The sequence below is a fragment of the Megascapheus bottae genome, chromosome 6 (assembly GCF_031878675.1).
Source record: "Megascapheus bottae isolate mThoBot1 chromosome 6, mThoBot2.hap1, whole genome shotgun sequence".
NCBI classification, from domain to species: Eukaryota; Metazoa; Chordata; class Mammalia; order Rodentia; family Geomyidae; genus Megascapheus; species Megascapheus bottae.
The window spans coordinates 54,873,442-54,893,681 of NC_143514.1; the positions used below are offsets into that span (position 1 = coordinate 54,873,442).

Below are 20,240 nucleotides of genomic sequence, written 5' to 3' on the forward strand. Positions count from 1 at the left end.
GTCTTTTGTTTTTGAGACAAGACTTCAGACTGTTCTCCAACTTCTGGATACAGGCAATCTTCCTACCTGAGTAGCTACAACTACAGATAGGAAACAATGTGTCTACTTTTAGTTTTTTGCTTTTTAATCCTTGAATAACAGACCTGCTGTTATCTGTCAAGAAAAGTTAGAAATACCTCTAATATTAAATTAGTCCCAAATTAGAGTTTTGTATATATGCCTATAATAGAAGCCAAATCAATGAGAAATTATAAAGATGTAGGCATTTTTAGGACAATATCCATCTCATTTACAGTATTATGTTAATGAGGCACATTTTTTTATGTCTCAATGAAGGCAACTGCTATACAGTTTGTCCCACAAAGGCTCATATACTAGAAGTGTGGTCATCAATGTGGCAATATTAAGAAGTAACAGAACCTTTAACAGACGGAGTCTAATAGGAGGTATTTAGGGCACAGAGTGCTTCTTTTAGGAGGGAATAATACAGTTCTTGAACAATCCTAGTTAGGTCCCTCAATAGTGAGTTATAAAAACAGCAAGCCTGGCTCCTTAATCTCTCTGGCTTCCTGTATCACCATATGATGTCTCCCTCTTCCACTCATTCCCATCGTGAAGCCATCCAGCATATTATGATGGGGGTGCTCTGAGCCACAATGCCACTTCTGGTTTTGTGGTGGTTAATTGGAGATTATGTCTCACTTTTTGCCCAGGCTGGCATTAAAGCATGATCCTCAGATCTCAGCCTCCTGAGTAGCTGGAATTATAGATGTGAGCCACCAGCACCCAGTTGAGTTAAACCATTTTTCTTCAAACTCAGCCTCATATATTTTGTTATAGCAATATATTAATATAGAAGTTAAAATATTGTTATAGCAACCTATTAATATAGAAGTTAAAATAAACATAAATAAATAGTACATCAAACTAATCTGGACATTACAGAGATAAAACAGAATGCGTAAACTGACACCCATGCCACTTAGCATTACAAAGTAAGACTTGAAACCAGGCACAAGTGGTTCATACCTGGAATCCTAGATACTCAGGAGGCTGAGACCTGAAGATCACAGTTCAAAGCCAGCCCAGGCAAAAAGTCAGTGAGATTCTTATCTCCAATTAAACACCATAAAAACCAGAAGTGTGGCTATGGCTCAACTGGAAGAATGACAGCCTTGAGCAAAAAAAGTAGGGACCACAACCCAGGCCTTGAGTTCAAGCCCCAGGACTAGCCAAAAAAAAAAAAAAAAAGTATACATTACTTATACATGGGCAGGGGACAGGTTTGTTTGGTTTTTTTGCCAGTCCTGGGGCTTGAACTCAGGGCCTGGGCACTGTCCCTGAGCTACTTTTACTCAGAGACAGCACCCTAGCACTCTATCTTTGAGTGCTAGCACTTGAGCCACAGCACTACTTCCAGCTTTTTCTTTTTATATGTTATTGAGGAATTGAAATCAGGGCTTCATGAAATCTAGACAAACACTCTAACACTAAGACACATTCCCAGCTGGGAGAGGGTGGGGATTAAGACATCTTGACCTTTTATTTATTTATTTTTTTTGTAATATCAATCTATTCTTACTCTGTTCAGCTTGAAAGCCAGGCTTTAATTTGTGATTTCTTTTCCCTTCAGGGAAAAAAAGTAACTGGCTTGGAATAGTATGGTCTCTTTAGGTTTTGAAACATAATTAAGGGCAAATTCACCCTGAGGGACCCACATTTTAAAGTTCTGTGGTATCATCAAAGCTGTACCAACTTTAATGTAGCAATGTTCCCTAAGGGAGAAGCTGAGTAGCAGATGCACACATCCTTTAACCCTTAATTTGCTGGATGTTAGCTCACTGTATAGTTTTCTACTTGTATTTCATCAAAGCAAGGGTGCTACAGTATTGCGCTTGCAAGACTGCAGTGAAACTATTGAACCATACCTCTAGCCCTGATTTTCACTGTTTATTTGTAGGACAGGGTTTTGCTCTTTGCCTAGACAAGAGCTTGAGTTGCAGTTCACCTACTTTAGTCATCCCATAGTTACTGGGATAACAGATACATGCACTGCACCCAGGCTTCCCTCCATGGAGATGGAATCTCTTGGAGTTTGTTGCCTATGCTGACCTGGAACTACAACCTTAGCCTTTTACATAGCTTGGGATAATAGGCATATGACTGGGTCAATCTGAAGCACTGCCAGAGAAATAGAAAGCAGTGTGAGCTCAGCAGCCACAGCATAGAAAGATCAAACATATCAAGGGCACTGAGCATTCAAGTCGAGTAAGATAAAATTTCATGAAGAAACTGTTGTCTACTTTTTACACTACTTAGTACCAACCATACTAAGAAAAAAAGGATGAACCAAAGGAATAAATGAGAAAATTATGGGGTTATTTTGTTGTTGCTGTTGCTTGTAGAGGTGGTACTAAAAATTAAACATAATGGCAGAACTCTACCACTCTAATCACACTTCCAATCTTTTTGCTTTCATTATCTTTTGTCTCTCTGTGCATGTGTGCTTGTGTGTGTGTGTGTGTGTGTGTGTGTGTGTGTGTGTGTGTGTGTGTGTGTGTGTACCTACTGATAAAGGAAGCTTGCTTGAACTCAAAGCCTAGACACTGTTCCCTACCCTCTTTGCTCAAGGCCGGCACTCTACCACTTTGAGCCACAGCTCCACTTTCTGCATTTTGATGGTTAATTGAAGAGTCACAAAGACTTTCCTGCCTGGGCTGGATTCAAACCATAATCTTCAGATGTCAGCCTCCTTACTAGCTAGACTTACAGGCTAGGAGCTATCAGCACAAAAGTGCTTTCATTATCTTCTGAATAGGATCTTACAGGCCAATTAGGACTGTGATCCTCCTATTTACACTTTATAGCTGGCAGATCCAAATTATTTATGTGCTGATCCTCCGGCTTAACCTCCTGGCCTGGGTGTTGAGTCTTGGGGCTTGACCTTAGCCTGGGCACTGTCACTGAGCTCTTCAGCTCAAGGCTACCACCCTACCCTTGAGCCATGTCCCACTTCCCATTACTAGAGCTTAATTGGAGATAAAGAGTCTTAGGTCTTTTTGTGCCAGGGGTGGCTTTGAACCTTGATCCTCAGATCTCAGTCTCAATGAGGTCTCAATTTTTTGCTGGGGTTGGCAGCAAACCATAATCCTCCTCCTGATCTCAGCCCCTCCCCCAAGTGGTGAGAATTACAGACATAAGCCACTACTACACCCAGCCTTCCTAAAACTTTTTTTTTTTTTTTTTTTTTTTTGCCAGTCCTGGGCTTGAGCTCAGGGCCTGAGCACTGTCCTTGGACTTTCTCAAGGATAGAGCTCTACCACTTGAGCCTCAGCACCACTTCCGGCTTTTTTCTATGTATGTGGTACCGAGGAATCGAACCCGGGTCTTCATGCATGCTAGGCAAGCACTTTAACCACTAGGCCAAACTCCCAGCCCATCCTAAAACTTTTTTTCCTTTAAAGTTTTAGCAAGGATTTATTTTAGTATAACAGGAAAAGAGGAAGAAAAGAAAACAAAAACAAAAGGAGAAAGATTTCTTGCAAGAAATGGGAATTAAAGACTCCTTTCCCAGAATGTTAAACTGAACAATTCAAAGTTAACAGATTTTCAGAAGCTACCCTTTACCTATACCCTGACTAGGAGAGGAAGGGAGGTTAATAAATTTGTTGTTCTGAAAACTCAGAAGATTTCTCAAAAGCACATGTCTCAACCACTATGTCCTACACTGTACCCTCCACACAGTTACCAAAGTAATACACATAAGGGGCTGGGAGTTTGGCCTAGTGGTAGAGTGCTTGCCTAGCATGCACGAAGACCCGGGTTCGATTCCTTGGTACCACATACATACAAAAAAAAAAAGCCGGAAGTGGTGCTGAGGCTCAAGTGGTAGAGTGCTAACCTTGAGAAAGTCCAAGGACAGTGCTCAAGCCCTGAGCTCAAGCCCAGGACTGACAAAAAAAAAAAGTAACACACATAAAACACAAGGGAAAAAAAAAAGCACAAGAATATACAACTTTCCTACTTATTACCCTTTTACATTGTACTAAAACCCTACAATTTTGGCTCCCTTGTAATCTCTTCATTTTGCATCTATACCTTTAACTCCAAACTCAAAGTTATCAAATTATAGCTCACTAAAAATATTCAGCTTCCTGTCTATATATTTTCTGCTGTATGTTTTTATCAATATATTTACATCGTAGTGCAGCAAAAATAGTAGTCAATTTTTTTAAATAACTTTTCAAATTCTTAAACAGTGCTACAGATGGGATAGAAACTAGAATTAAACTCTCTTTCTGCTATCTCCCAAAATATTCCATTTCCTGTTCTATTGCTTCTTACTTATTGCTTCTCATATCAGCCTCATTCAAAACATCTGATTCATTTTCAACTTATGCACTCAATGAATAATTACTTAGCACCTACTATAAGCATGTATAGCTTTAAATTATGTTAGATAAATGATGAAACCTACTATCTTCAATTTGCAACTTAAAACAGAAATGAATATGAGCAAGGTATGGTGGAGTTAGCAAGACCCCCATCCCAAATAAACCAGAGGTAATGAAGAAAGCCTCAAATCCCAGCTACTCAGGAGATACAGGTTTGAAGATCTCAGTCTGGGATTGACTGAACAAAAAGTCTAAGACACAACCTGAAAATGAGCTACAGCCAAAAAAAAAAAAAAAAAAAAAAAAAAAGGCTAGTCAAGTGATTGAGCAAAGGCCTAGAAAACTTGAGACCCTAAGGTGAACAGCTCAGTGCCAGAGAGGCAAGTGGGCAGGCACCAAGCACACAGGATAAATGAACACAGGATGATATTAAGTGCTAACACATATATTCTTCCTTTAATTCAGCAAACATTTATTAATGTCTATTATATAACTAGGAATGGATTAAAGAATGTATTAGGAAACAAAGATAACAATCCTTATTAAGCATCTACTTGTTACATACTTTCTAATCATTATTTAAATTAGTTCTTAGAACATTACTTTTGGATGTTTTTGTTTCTTGGTTTCTTTGCCAGTCCTGGAGCTTGAACTCAGGGTCTAGACACTGTCCTTAAGACATTTTTTTGCTCAAGGCTAGCTTATTGCTCTGACACTTGAGCTACACCACCACTTCTGGGTTTTTCTGTATATGTGGTACCAAAGAATCAAACCCACAGTTTCGTGCATGCCAGGCAAGCACTCTACCACTAGGCCATGCTTCTGACACCTTGGGTGTTGTTTTTTTAATCACAGAATCTTAAGAACTAGAATTTTAGGAGATTGGTTAATTTCCTGAAGCCCAGTTATAGATTTTAAGAAATCATATGAAAACATTTCTCAGAAATTTCTATGGCTTCTGACTTACGCCTGGAGGCTTGAGTAGCATTTTTTTTTTTTTGCAGGTGTGGGTGGTCTTGGGGATCAAATATAAGGCCTACCCAGCCACCAGTAGCTCACACCTGTAATCCTAGCTACTCAGGAGGCTAAGATCTGAGGACTGAGGTTCAAAGCCAGCCCAAGAACAAAAAGCCATGAGACTCTTATCTCCAATTAATCACTAGAAAATGGGAAGTGGGGCTGTGACTCAAGGGGTAGGTTGGTATCCTTGAGCTGAAGAGCTCAGAGACAGCACCCAGGCCCAGAGCTCAAGCTCTAAGACCCACAAAAAAATAAGTAGTGAATGAATATGTTCTGGTATTACAGTGAACAGTAGGATAACTATAGTTAATAATAGCATAATACATATTAAAAAAAAAAAGTCCAGGAGTTTGTCCTAGTGGTAGAGTGCTTGCCTAGCATGCACGAAGACCCAGTTTCGATTCCTTGGTACCACATACATAGAAAAAAGCTGGAAGTGGTGCTGAGGCTCAAGTGGTACAATTCTTGCCTTGAGAAAGTCCAAGGATAGTACTGAGGCCTGAAGCTCAAGCTCAGGACTGGCAAAAAAAAAAAAAGCTGGGTGGGGTGACTCACACCTATAATCCTAGCTACTCAGGAGGCTGAGATCTGAGGATCAAGGTTCAAAGCCAGCCAGGGCACAAAAGGATCTGAGACTCTAATCTACAATTAACCTCTAGAAAATGGGAAGTGGGGCTTGGCTCGAAGGTAGAGCGGTAGCCTTGAGCTGAAGAGCTCTGGGACAACGCCCAGGGATTGGGCTGAAGAGCTCTGGGACAGCATCCAGGCTGAGTACAAGCCCCAAGACCCACCAAAAAAAAAAAAAAAAAAAAGGAGCTGCTGTGTCTGTGGCTAACAGGACAGGAAAGTTCCAGAGTCTCTTTTCTCCTATTAACCAGAAGTAGAGCTCTAGCTAAAGTGGTACAGCATTAGCCTTGAGTGAAAGAGCTCAGGTACTGAGTTCAAGTCCAATGACTGACACACAAACAAAAAAAAAAAGCATCCAAACCCTTTTTAAACTAGTTATTTCTCTGTGTGAACTCAGACCTAGCTCTTTCTGAGCTTTTTCACTCAAGACTGGCACTCTAACACTTGAGCCACAGCTCCACTTCTGGCTATTTGCTGGTTAATTGGAGATATGGTTCTCAGACTTTCCTGAGAGCTGGGCTCAAACTATCATCCTCAGATCGCAGTCTATTGAGTAGAGTTGACTGGTTATTTTTGAGATAAAGTCTTTCTTTTTTTTTTTTAAATTTTGTTAATTCAGTAATTGCTACACTGTCTAGAATTTCACATGATTCTTGGATCAGCCCATTACTTCATGTGAGAGGCCAGTTCTTTTATTGCTGTTAGAAACAAGCCCACCATGCATGCTATGCCGTACTGCAATGCACTGTTCTGAGCAAGCTTCCCTATTATTTTCCCTCCATTACGACCACCAAGACCAGCATTCAGATCCGATGGGAAAGGGAAGAGGGTGAGATAAAGTCTTCCTAATTTATTTTTGTGAGTCATGAGGCTTGAACTTGGCCTGGGCACTGTCCCTGAGCTCTTTAGCTCAAGGCTACCACCCTACCCTTGAGCCAAGCTCCCTTCTCATTTTCTAGAGGTTAACTGGAGATAAGAGCCTCAGGCTGGGGGCCGGGAGTTTAGCCTAGTGGTAAAGCGCTTACTTACCATGCATGAAGACCAGGGTTCGAGTCCTCAGTACTACATGCATAGAAAAAAGCCAGAAGTGGTGCTAAGGCTCAAATGGTAGAGCTCTAGCCTTGAGGAAAAAGTCCAAGGACAGTGCTCAGACCCTTAGCTCAAGCCCAGACTGGAAAAGAAAAAAAAAAGTCACTGGTCCTTTTGTGCCCAAGCTGGCTATGAACCTTGATCCTCAGATCTCAACCTCCAGAGTAGATAGGATTATAGGCATGAGCCAATGCTATCCCCCCCCTCCCCACCCCACCCCGCCTTCAGGCTGACCTCAAACCTCAATCTCTCTGCTCTCACCTTCCCAATTTGCTAGGATTATAGACATAAACCTTAGGCATCAGTCTTTGGTTTGGGTTTGTGCTGGCACATGTCAAATTCTTGCTCAACCTTTTTTTTTCATGCCCAACTGGATTCTACCATTTGAAACACACCTCCAGTCTGATTTTTTTCTAGTTAACTGGGAATTTTCTGTCCAGGCTGGCTTCAAACCAACCTCCTCCAGGTCTTAGCCTCCTGAGAAGCTAGAATTACAGGCATGAGCTCCAGCGTTCCAGGTTTTTCTTGTTGTTGTTTTTGAAATAGGATCATACTAAGTAGAGCAGGCTGCCCTAAAACTCACTATGAAACCCAGGCTTCACTGAAATTCCTAATCTTCCTGCATCATACTCCTGATGTCTGATTACAAACTTATACCATCACACCCAGTTTTGAGGATTTCAAATGTTTCACCACACAGAAAAAAGATATGAGGCAATGGATATTAACTTAACTAAATCACCATACTATATATACATATATATATAATCTCATAATATGCCATAAATATGGACATTTACATCCAGTTTTTTTTTTAAGCCAGACATGGTGGTAAATGTAATCTAGCTACTTAGGAGACCAAGATCCAAGGATTTCTCTTCAAAACCAGCCCAGACAGACAAATCCCAGAGATTCTTATCTTTACTTAACCAGTAAAAACATGCAAGTAGAGCTATGGCTCAAATTGTAGGGTTCTGGCCTCTAGCAAGAAAAACAAGTGAAAGCAAGAGGTGCTGAGTTCAAGTCCCACAAATAAATAAGCAAGCAAGCAGACCTGGCACTGGTAACACACACCTGTAATCCTACCTACTTAAAAAGCTGAGATCCAGAGGATCACAGTTTGAAGCCAGCTTGGGCAAAATTTCTTGCGACTCCATTTCAATTAATCATAAAAAGCCAGAATGGAGGAATAACTCAAGTGGTTAGAGTAGCAGGTGAACAAGAAAGCCAAGCAAGTGTAAGGCCTTGAGTTCAAATACCAGTACCACCAAAATAAACCAATTTTAAACTTTACCCATTAAAATTCTTTAAATTTTAAATTTTTAAAATTTTAAACTTTTTAAGCTTTTTCATTTTTAAACTAAAAAAATTTTAATGAGTAAATTGTTAAATTCATTTAACAAATATATTTTCAGAACATGCTATAATTAGCCAGGTAGGCAATAAGTTATAATCTTTTTTTTTTTTTTGCCAGTCCTGGGGCCTTGAACTTAGGGGCTGGAACTTAGGGCCTAAGCACTGTCATTGGCCTTTCTCAAGGCTAGAGCTCTACCACAGCACCACTTCCAGTTTTTTCTATGTAGGTGGTACTGAGGAATTGAACCCAGGTCTTCATGCATGCTAGACAAGCACTCTATTATTAGGCCAAACTCCCGGCCTCTCCAATCTCTTTTTTAATGGAATGCAGAATTCATTAGGGAAGAAAAGAATGAAACTGAGTAAATGTGATTAAGGTATTGTAACAACCAAGACTAACTTTTATAAATCTATATTAAGGTATTGACAGTTGGGAATAAAGGGGTTTTTACTATTGTTTGCTTTGGGTTTTCTTTTGCTAGTCCTGGGGCTTGAACTATATGCCTGGGCAACGTCCATATTACTTGACCACATGGCCACTTCTGGCTTCTTTTAATAGTTTATTACAGATAGAAGTCTCACAGAGTTTCTTCTTAGGACTGATTTCAAACCACAATCCTCAGATCTCAGCCTCCAGAGGAGCTAGAATTATGAGCCAATAAGCACCAGCCTAACAGATGATTAGCTCAAGAGATCACAAGAATGGAAAAAAAGTAAAGACAATGGGTACAATTTCCAATCTGATAATAAAATAAAAAGATAAAAGGAAAAACACATTTCAAAAGAAAAACAGGCCCAGGGGTGGTTCACGCCTGTAATTCACTTAAGAGGCTATGATCTGAAGATCACAGTTCAAAGACAGCCCAGGCACTAAAGACCTTGAGACTCTTATCTCCAATTAATCACTAGAAAACTGGAAATGGCACTGTGACTCAAATAGTAGGGCACTAGCTTTGATCTGAGGAGCTCAGAAATAATGCTCAGGCCCTGGGATAGGGTGGTATCCTTTAGCTGAAGAACTCAGAGACAATGCCCAGGCCCAGAGTCCAAGCCCCATGACAGACCAAGAAAAAAGAAAAGCAGTAGATTTCTATTTTAATTACATGATAAGCCACTGATCTCTGGAGATCAATATCCTGTATCCTGGTCAGAACTTATTCCTAAAAATAGATAATTAACAGTATAATAAAGCATAACAAGTACTATTCCATGTCATAAGCAATGGAGAAGTTATTAACTACCTCAATAATAGAACATACAAAGTCATAGTGTACTCAACTGAAACTTCCATCTATTCAAAAATTATAAATTGGCCAGGCCTGGTGGCTCCCGCCTGTAATCCTACCTACTCAGGAGGCTGAGATCTGAGGATCAAGGTTCAAAGCCAGTCCTGGCACAAAAGTACCTGAGACTCATCTCCAATTAAACCTCTAGAAAATGGGAAGTAGGGCTTGGCTCAAGGGTAGGGTGGTAGTCCTGAGCTGAAGAGCTCAGGGACAGAGCCCAGGCCTATGACCAAAAACAAAAAAATTATAAATTATCAGCCTACAGTTTGGCCTAGTGGTAGAGTGCTTGCCTTGATTCCAAGATACCACATACATAGAAAAAAAGCTAGAAGTGGTGCTGTAGCTCAAGTGGTGGAGCTCTAGCCAAGGACAGTGCTCAGGCCCTGAGTTCAAGCCCCAAAACTGTCAAAAAAAATATATATATATATTATAGCAAACTATACACTTTCAAGGTCACTAACAAATTAGAAAAATCACAAGTATTAAAACACAAATGCTGAAGAGTTTGATGAAAAAATGTAAATGTAGGTAAGAAAAATGTACATGAGGAAAGAAGGCCAGCCAAAGGTCCAGATCACTCTACAGGTTAATTGAAGATAAAAATCTCAGTCTTTGGTAGCCAGGCTGGCTTTGAACTGAGATCATCAGATCTCAGCCTCTTGAGTAGCTAGGATTACAGTAACATCATGCCTGGCTGACTGTATTTGTATTTGAAAAGAAAATTTTAGTATCCATTCTACATTCACACAATGGAAAATTAGACAATGAAAAAAAAAAGTATTTTATAAGGAACACAAAAGAATCACATAGCCATGATGAGAATGAAAGAATTCAGTAACAAGCCAAGCGTGGCTCACACCTGTAATCCTAGCTCACACCTGTAATCCTAGTGTCTCAGGAGGCTGAGATGTGAGGATCAAGGTTCAAAGCCACCCCTAGCACATAAGGACCTGAGACTCTTATCTCCAATTAAACTCTAGAAAATGGGAAGTAGGGCTTGGCTCAAGGGTAGGGTAGTAGCCTTGAGGTGAAGGGCTCATGGACAGCCCCCAGGCCAAGTTCAAGCCACATGAAACAAAAAAAAAAAAAAAAAAAATTCAGAAACAAAAAAAAGTACAAGCTACTCAGGAGGCTGAGATCTGAGGATGGAGGTTCAAAGCCAGCCTGGGCACTGAAGAACCTGAGACTCTTATCTCCAATTAATCACTAGAAAATGGGAAGAAGGGCTCTGGCTCAAGGGGTATGGAAGAAGCCTTGAGCTGAAGAGCTCAGGGACACTGCCCAGGCCCAGTTCAAGCCTCATGACCCACACACACAAAAAAAAACAAGTACAAACTATGATTTCATGTATGTGGAGTAGGGCCGGGAGTTTGGCCTAGTGGTAGAGTACTTGCCTAGCATGCACGAAGACCCAGGTTCGATTCCTCGGTACCACATACTTAGAAAAAGCAGAAGTGGTGCTGAGGATCAAGTGGTAGAGTTCTAGCCTTGAGAAATATCCAAGGACAGTGCTCAGGCCTTGAGCTTAAGCCCAGAACTGGCAAAAAAAAAAAAAAAAAAAGCATATATGTGAAGTAGTAATATAAAACTAACCTAAAATGAAGAGGTCATGAGAGTACCTTTAGAGGAGGGTAGTAACTGGGGGAAAGTATATGAGAGTACTTTAGGGTACTTAAGAATGTTCTCCATCTTGATCTGCATAATATCCATATAAGTGCATTATTCAGTAAAAATTCATGAACTGAATGTGCACTGCATATAAGTCAAACCTCAATTAAAAAAAAAATTACTGTCGCCAGGAGCGTGGCCTTCTGGTAGAGTGCTTGCCTAGCATGTAGGAAACCCTGGGCTGAATTGCTTGTTACCAAATACATAGAAATTGTATGTGGCCAGAAATTGTGCTGTGGCTTAAGAGGTACAGCGCTAGCCTTGAGAATGCCCCCGGACAGTCAGTGCCCAGGGTTCAAACTCCAAGACTGGCAAAAAAAAAAAAAAAAAAAAAAAAATTACTGAAATCTGGTGCTGGTGGCTCACACTGTAATCCTAGGAGGTTGAGATCTGAGGATGGTGGTTCAAAGCCAGCCTAGGCAAGAAAGTTCATGAGACTCTAAACTCCAATTAACCACCTTGAGCATAAAACTCAGGTTCAGCACCCAGGCTGGAGATGAAGCCTCATGACAAAAAAAAAAAAAAAAATACTGATAGCCTTGAAGGCATTAGTTTAGGAAAAGTATTAGTATATTATTGTATAGAAGGGGAGGAAATTAAAATAATGAACAACACAAACTCATTTTCAAGACTAGTATTTTAAAAAAAAAACAACAGTAAAGCAGCTTCTGTGGTATAGACAATTCTTTCTCTTACTTTTTTTTTTTGGTCATGGTACTTGAACTCTGGGCCTTGGTGTTGTCCCTGAGCTCTTCAGCTCAAGGCTAGCAATCTACCACTTGAGCCACAGCCAGTTTTCTAGTGATTAATTGGAGATCAGAGTGCTTTGAGGGCTGGGAGTTTGGCCTAGTGGTACAGTGCTTGCCTAGCCTGGACAAAGATCTGGGTTGGATTCCTCAGTACCATATACATAGAAAAAAAGCTGGAAATGGTACTGAGGCTCAAGTGGTAGAGCTCTAGCCTTGAGAAAGTCCAAGGACAGGCCTCAGGCCCTGAGCTCAGGCCCAGGACTGGCAAAAAAAAAAAATATATACATATATATGGGAAGGCTTTAACAAAAAAGAGACATTAAAATCAATGACACAAGTAGAGGAATTAGCCTCACATCAAAGGAAGATCACCACTTTCTCTGAGATTGAAACTAAGGGTGAATAAACACATTCTTAGAAGTGATGGGGGAAAAAAATCAAAATAACCTTGAACTCCTCACTGAAGCATACGATAAGGACAACTATAGCAGGTAAACTAAGTCATGAAAGAATCTGGACTTGCAGTACATAGTAAAAGGTTTTTGAAGCCAGTGGTTCACACCTGTAATTCTAGCTACTCAGGAGGATGAGATCTAAGGATCCCAGTTCAAGCCCAGCCCAGCAGGAAAAGTCCATGAGAGTCCATCCCCAATTAACCATCAAAAGTCAGAAGTGGAGCTGTGGCCCAAGTGGTAGAGTGCCAGCCTTGTGTTAAAAAGCTAAGAGACTAGACCCAGGTCTATTCAAACCCAGAACCTGCACAAATAAAATAAAAAAGCAAAAGGTTTGTTTTGTTTAGTTGTTCTTGTTCTTGTTTTCCTTTCTGGAATTTGAATTCTGGGCCTTGAGCTTGTCACTCTACCACCTGAGCACCATCCTTATCCCACTTTTTTTAAAGTTTTGAATAGAAGTCAGGTATCCATGGCTCACAACTGTAATGCTAGCTATTCAAGAGACTGAGATGTTAGTATTGCTGTTCACAGCCAGTCCAAGTAGGAGATTCATCTCCAACTAACTACCAAAAAGTTAGAAGTAGCACTGTGGCTCAAGGGGCAGAATACTAGCCTTGAGCAAAAAAAGCTCTGGGACTGTACCCAGGACCTGAGTTCAAGACCCAGGAGCAGCACTAAAAAAAAAAAAAGTTTTGACTACTTGGGGTTACTGGGAAGTGTACTGCGATTACAGGAACTAGGCAATGCCCAACACCCTGGAAGCAACGGGAGAGCTAGCCAGTGGTTTAATTTACTCAAGGCTCAATTAATAAGAAATGAAGAAAAAAGAAAAAAATGGGCTAGCATATACATCACAAAAACTATATAACAATGATGTTCAGTGAAGATATTTAACTAAGAGGAAAGAGCCTGGAGTCCTGGAAGATTCAGAGATGAAGTCACTAGGATCTGAAGAAATGTGTGCAAAAGCAATGCTGTCATTAAGAGATCGTTACCTCAGAACATTTTTTCTGCAAACCCAACAAGATCAAGGATCATATATCCTTTCACTGAACTTCCTACTCCTGACCTTTATCCCCTATTCATAAATAAACCAGCTATTGTCTGATAAGTTATATAAACTCATCCTGTCGCTTGAGAAACCACATGAAGATTTTTACATTGCTTTCTATCTTTCTCATTAAGGTGTTTTCAGAGGTAAACTGATAGGCAGAAAGCTCAGATCTACGTGTTCTGGGTTCCCAACATTGGGCTTGGGATTGTATTCATTGAAGTGTCTTTGTTTGATTGCTCATAAAGTAGATGGTCAGGAAGAATGTTAAAAAGATTCTCAACACTCTAGTACAAAATTACAGATGACCAGATCAGAGAACACCTAGGAATGTCCCCTTCTTATGACCGTAAGGACGCCATTCAATTGACATGCCTCCCCTGGTGCCATATACTCTTCTGCACAACTCAATAAATACCCCCTTTAGGAAGCCTACACTTTGCAGCTGATTCGCCCAGCCCACATTCCAGCGCCCCTTCTCCTCCAGACATTCAGAGCCTCTGGCTCCAGGAGACCTTTTTTTTTCTTTTTTCTGTTTAATTCTCCTACTTCATTTCCAGTTTAACTCCAGGCCACCACATTCATTTCTCCCTCCCCAATTTCACTCATACCTCCTCCCAAACTCCGCAGTCCCCACCCCTCGCAAAGCCCCAGACCGGGTCCCCCAGCCCAAGGTCCCCTCCCCCACTCATCCAGATTCCTCATCCACCGCCCGGATCCCCGCCCGACCCCAGCCCGCCCTACCTGCTCCCTGCCCTCAGGCCCGCCAGGCCCGGTCCTCTCCTCCAGCCGCTGCCTCCCGGGCGGCGCTCGCCGGCGCGGGGCTAAGGGCTGAGGCAACTCGGCCGCCCGCGGAGCCCCATCCTCCAGGCGGGCGGGAGTCGGTGGCGGCTGCGGTCGGTCGCGGCAGCGGCTTCGCTTCATCTCTAAGGCTGGGCCCCGCGGGCGTTAGCACCGCGACTGTCCCGGCCTCATACGGCTCCGGGGCGCGGCAAAGCCGCGCCAACCACCTCCCGCGGCCACCATGGCCCGGCGAGACGCCCGAAAGCCACAGACCCTAGCAGCGCGCAGCGTCTCAGCGCTTCCTGCGGGCTCACGCGCCGAGACCTCCCCGGCGTTCCTCACCGAGGAGGCAGCATCGCCGCCGCCCAGTCTAATGCCTCCCGGCACACGCTCGGTCGGCCACCCGCCGCCGGCCCCGCAGCCAGCCAGCCGCCCGCCCACCAGCCCGCCCGCCTCCGGCCGGCCCCGCCCCTCGAGCGCGCGCACGGAAGCCCGCCCGCCGCCGCCGCCGCCGCCGGACGCGCGCCACTCCGCGCACGCGCCAGCGAACGGTCACGGAAGACCCGCCCGTGGCCCCAGCCGCGCGGCCGGCAGCGGAAGGGGGCGGGGCCGTCCCGTTGAGTCGCCGGCGGCCGCGTCTGCAACTGCAGCTGTGCGTTCATTGATTCTTCCATTCATCCGTTCAAGAGAGTGTCTGCCATGCTTGCTGGGGATCCAGAGATGAGTACCAAAAATAAGAGACAGAGCCAGACAGAGAGGAGGAGAAAGAGAGAAGAGAGAGTGGTGGGATCGGCTGGAGCATCGTGGTGACCAAGTGCACAGTACTGGGCAGGATGAGAAAACATGTTTTTATTTTGTTTTTTATTACTTTTTTTTTATCATTGGGTGTCTGCAAACCCTCACCTAATTCTCACATCACACTAGGGCAAAGTCTGCTCATTCTCATGTTGCAGATAAGACGGAGGTGAAGTGAAACATGCTTGGTCACCCAGCAAATCATTGATTAAAGGGAACCAACTTTTTTGTCCCTTTCACACCGTTTATCACTCTTTCCAAAGGGTAAAACAGCATGTGAAAGTCCTAGAGAAGGAGGAAGAGACTGGTTCCTATGGGTGGGAGAAAGACCCAAAAATAATAATAATAAGGCTTCCAGAAGGTCCCCAGGGCCCCTTACTGACAGTGAAGTCATCCTGTGGCACAGTCCAGCTGGCTGTGGCCTGGAGAGCCTGATCTGACACCTCCAGTGACTCATCTGCTTAGCAACAGTGGTGGTTGCTCAGCCTTGCCTGGCCTCCTGGCTTCAACTAGTCTGCCACAACACAGTGTTTTTTGTTTGACCTAACCAGAGTTCGTTTGCAGAAGCCTTTCCTCCTGGCTTTACCCATTTGTACTGGGCCTCCTCTCTAAACTCTGAGCAGTAATAACAGCTAGATAGCATGTTGGCCTGCCTGACTAGATTGTTCAATTCACATGAAGAGGTAAATTGTATTGTTTCTTACTCAGTTTCATTTACAGGCTCAACTTCTATCAGGTGCTCCACATCACACAGTTAATGAGCATAGAGCTAAACTCAAACACAATTCAGATCAGAATCGTACCAGAGCCTACCCACAACAGCCAGCTCCTTTATTCCCTGTCTCAGTTCCAGGGCCACCCATCCAATCACCTCAAGTGAAAACTTGAGAAAGGCACCCAGGGCTCACTCCCTCACATCCCAAACATTACTAAATCCCATTGATTCTGTAATCTCGCCATCTCTTCAATCTGCCTCCTCCTTTTCATCCTACTGACACTACCTCCAGTCAAACCTTATCATCTCTTATCTGCTTGACCTGGAAAATTTTCCAACTGGTTCACCTAGTATTATTCAAATCTGTTGTCCAGTTGGGTGTGGTGGTTCACATGTGTAATCCTAGCTACACCAGAGCCTGGTAACTGAAGATCCAGGTTCACAGAATACCTAAACAGAAAAGATCTTGAGACTCTAATGCCACTTAACCAGCAAAAAGCAGAAGTGTGCCGGCCAGTGGCTCATGCCTATAATCCTAGCTACTCAGGAGGCTGAGATCTGAGGATCAAGGTTCAAAGCTAACCGGGGCCCAAAAGGACCTGAGACTTTTATCTCCAGTTAACCTCTAGAAAATGGGAAGTGGGACTTGGCTCAAGGGTAGAGTGGTAGCCTTGAGCTGAAGAGCTCAAGGACAGTGCCTAGGCAGAGTTCAAGCCCCAAGACCCACAAACAAACTAACAAACAAAATATCAGAAGTGAAGCTATGTTTCCAGTACAGTGTCAACCTTGATTTAAAAAGCCAAGCAAGAAGCATTAGGCCCTGAATTGAAGCCCTCGTACTTACCCAATAACAAAAACCTATCCTTTGGGGCCAGGAGTTTGGCATAGTGGTAGTATGCATGAAGACCTGGGTTTGAGTCATCTGTACCACATATATAGAAAAAGGCAGAAGTGGTGCAGTGGCTCAAATGGTAGAGCTATAGGCTTGAGAAAGCCCAAGGACAGTACTCAGGCTTTGAGTTCAAATCCCAGGACTGAAAAACAAAAAACAAGCAAAATAAAAACAAATACCTGTCTTCCAAAAAGCCCTCACAAAAATCATATATCTGCTGGGTGCCCGTGCCTGTAATCCTATCTACTCAAGAAGCTAAGATTTGAGGATCACGATTCAAAGTTAGCCAAGGCAGGAAAATCAGTGAGACTTTTTTTCTAGTTGTGGAACTTGAACTCTGGGCCTGGATGCTGTCTGTAAGCTCTTCAGCTCAAGGCAAGTGCTCCCACCCCTTGGGCCACAGCTCTACTTCCGGTTTTCCAATAGTTAATTAAGGTAAGAGTCTCATGGACCTGATAACCGGACTTTGAATTGTGATCCTCAGACCTCAGCCTTCTGAGTAGCTAGGATTACAGGCGTGAGCCACCAGCACTTGGAGTGACTTGTTTCTAATCAGTAAAGCATACCTAGGATAATTTATTATCAGTTTCATGATTATGTTACATAAGACTCTCTCACACTCATAATGGCCTTGAAGAAGCAGTTTCATGATTATGTTACGTAAGACTGTCACACTCATAGTGGCCTTGAAGAAGCAGTTCATGTGTCTCTCCTGCCTGTGGAGAGAAAAAGATGGCAGGAAAGTGCAAGCAACCTGTAGATATTGAGGGGCAGCCTCTGGACCATCAGTCTGGAAATGGACTCCAACAACGTAAGTCAGCTTGGAAATTGGCCTTCCTCTACTTGAGACTCCAGATGAGAACACAGCCAGCTGTCACACTGATGGATGTGAGATGCTGAGTCAGAGAACCCAGCTAAGCCTGACCTAGACTAACTAATACTATAGATGAAAGCATTTTAAATATATTTTTGTCATGGGTGGGATTTGAGATGTCTCTAGGTAACTGAGACTGGCCTCAGTCTCATGACACCTCCTTCCTTACCCTTCTGGGGATTACAGGTGTGCACCACTGTGCCCAAACCACTATTTAAATTCTACCATTTTGAGGGCCGGGAGTTTGGCCTAGTGGTAGAGTGCTTGCCTAGAATGTACAAAGACCCGTGTTCGATTCCTTGGTACCAAGTACATAGAAAAAAGCTGGAAGTGGTGCTAAGGCTCAAGTGGTAAAGCTCTAATGTCTCATGGACTTTAGTGCCTGGGCTGGCTTTGAACCTCGATCCTCAGATCTCAGCCTCCTGAGTAGGTAGGACTACAGGCGTGAGCCACTAGCAGCTGGCAGTATGTAAAATCTTGACCAAAACTCACTTTAATATTTGCATCTCACACTTGAAACATGTTTATCTAATGCATACCAATTTACAAACCTAGTACCTAGTATTGATTACTCTCTTATAAAACTTAAGATTAGTAATTCCCTTCTTATTTACCTAATGCTCAATTTCTATGCTTTTCACTACACATCAGTATAAATACAAGTAGTCAATATTAATATAAGTACTAATACTGTACATTGAATTCAAGATTCTACAGGTGCCATAAAGTTATGGGATAATGCCAAGAGCTTTCTCCTTTTATGTGAATTTTAGTGGTAATGTAAGTACCAAGACAACTCTGTTCATATTAACCCAGTTTTATTTCATTTGTAGGAGAGCCTTCTTGCAACAGGTTTATCCAATTACTCTAAATACAATGGCATCTTTTTAGACTTTTTTTTTAAAGTCTTACTAAACTTTTTTTTCCTTTCAGAGATAGCTACATAAATAGAATAGTATCTGCATAATAGAATAGTAGATTTAATCTAAAAATGGAGACACAAGCATGTTGCATTATTTTTCTTCATGTGATCATGACAAAGGGTTAAGATATCTTCCGACCATCCTACCATTTTCCAAGTAAAAATACAATTTAAAGTGCTTGTTCTTGGGGCAGGGAGTTCGGTCCAGTGGAAAGAGTGCTTGCCTATCATGCACAAAGACCTGGGTTTGATTCCTTGGTACCACATACATAGAAAAGGCTAGAAGTGGTACTGTAGCTCAAGTGGTAGAGCATTAGCCTTGAGAAAGCCCACGGACAGTGCTCAGGCTCTGAGTTCAAATCCCATGACTATTAAAAATAAAGTGTTTGTTTTTGCCAAACCACAGAACACAACGAGTTTGAAGAAAACTACTAGAGCATTATAACACTCAATATAACTATAGATTTCATCACAACAAACTAATCTATAGAATGAGCATTGACATTTCTCTTTTAAAGAATTTTATTTTACACCTATTATACTACACAACATGTTATTTAAAGCACTGACATCTCACTCCCTGAAAAACACAAAAGCACTTAAGAAATAGGACATAACAGTTACTGAGCATCATTATACTTTAATTTTTGTAATTTGTCAATCACTCACTAAATCAGAACAACCAATTTGTGTGTGTGTGTCTAACCACAGCTCCATTTCTAGCTTTTTGATGACTTATTGGAACTAAGAGTTTCATGGATTTTTCTGCCTAGATGGATTCAAACCACAGTCCTCAGATTGTGGACACTAGTGCATGACCTGGACAACCACCTTAACAAATTCAAGAACACATTTTAGGCAGAAATGCTGTCTTAAAAATTGTTGATTAGACATGAATTTTACTTGCATGAGAAGTGGAGGCCAGGAGTTTAGTCTAGGGGTTAAGTACTTAGCATGCACAAAGACTGGGGTTTAATTCCTCAGAACCACATACATAGAAAAAGATAGAAGTGGTGCCTTGGCTCAAGTGGTAGAGTTATATCCTTGAGAAAGCCCAAGGATAGTGCTCAGGTCCTGAGTTCAAGCCCCAGGGCTAGCAAAAAAGAAAAGAAAGAAAGAAGCTGGGTGTGGTGGCTCAGGCCTGTAATCCTAGCTACTCAGGAGGCTGAGATCTGAGGATCAAGGTTCAAAGCTAACCTGGGCCCAAAAGGACCTGAGAGTCTTATCTCTAACCTCTAGAAAATGGGAAGTGGGGCTTGGCTCAAGGATAGGTGGTAGCCTTGAGATGAAGAGCTGAGGGACAGAGCCCAGGCTGAGTTCAAGCCCCATGACCAACCAAAAAAAAAAAAAAAAAAAGGAAGGAAGGAAGGAAGGAAGGAAGGAAGGAAGGAAGGAAGGAAGGAAGGAAGGAAAGAGAGAGAGAAAATATCAGGTCTTGTCTAAATTTAGAAGATAGAATCTTTTTCTTTCAAAGTGGTGGCTTAACATAGCACTGCCATTTTAAAGGTTCCTGCCATGGGCAGAGTGTATGGCCTAGTGGTAGAGTGCTTGCCTAACTTGCATGAAG

The 20,240-nt window shown here is 42.4% G+C and overlaps 1 protein-coding gene and 1 non-coding gene across 3 annotated transcripts in view; both read right to left on the reverse strand.

The window, feature by feature from the left end:
- The window catches only part of Mast2 (microtubule associated serine/threonine kinase 2), a 112,936-nt gene extending 98,054 nt beyond the window's left edge, over positions 1 to 14,882 (reverse strand). For both annotated transcript variants that reach the window (XM_090334942.1, XM_090334940.1), the window contains exon 1: positions 14,437 to 14,882. In XM_090334942.1, coding sequence (XP_090191068.1) covers positions 14,437 to 14,616 — 180 coding nt within the window. In that variant the 5' untranslated portion in view covers positions 14,617 to 14,882. The remainder of the gene's footprint in view (positions 1 to 14,436) is intronic.
- Positions 6,738 to 6,872, reverse strand: LOC150061904 (small nucleolar RNA SNORA61). Its single transcript, XR_016536058.1, has one exon. It is a non-coding gene; the product is annotated as a small nucleolar RNA SNORA61 (small nucleolar RNA).
- Positions 14,883 to 20,240: the final 5,358 nt, after the last annotated feature.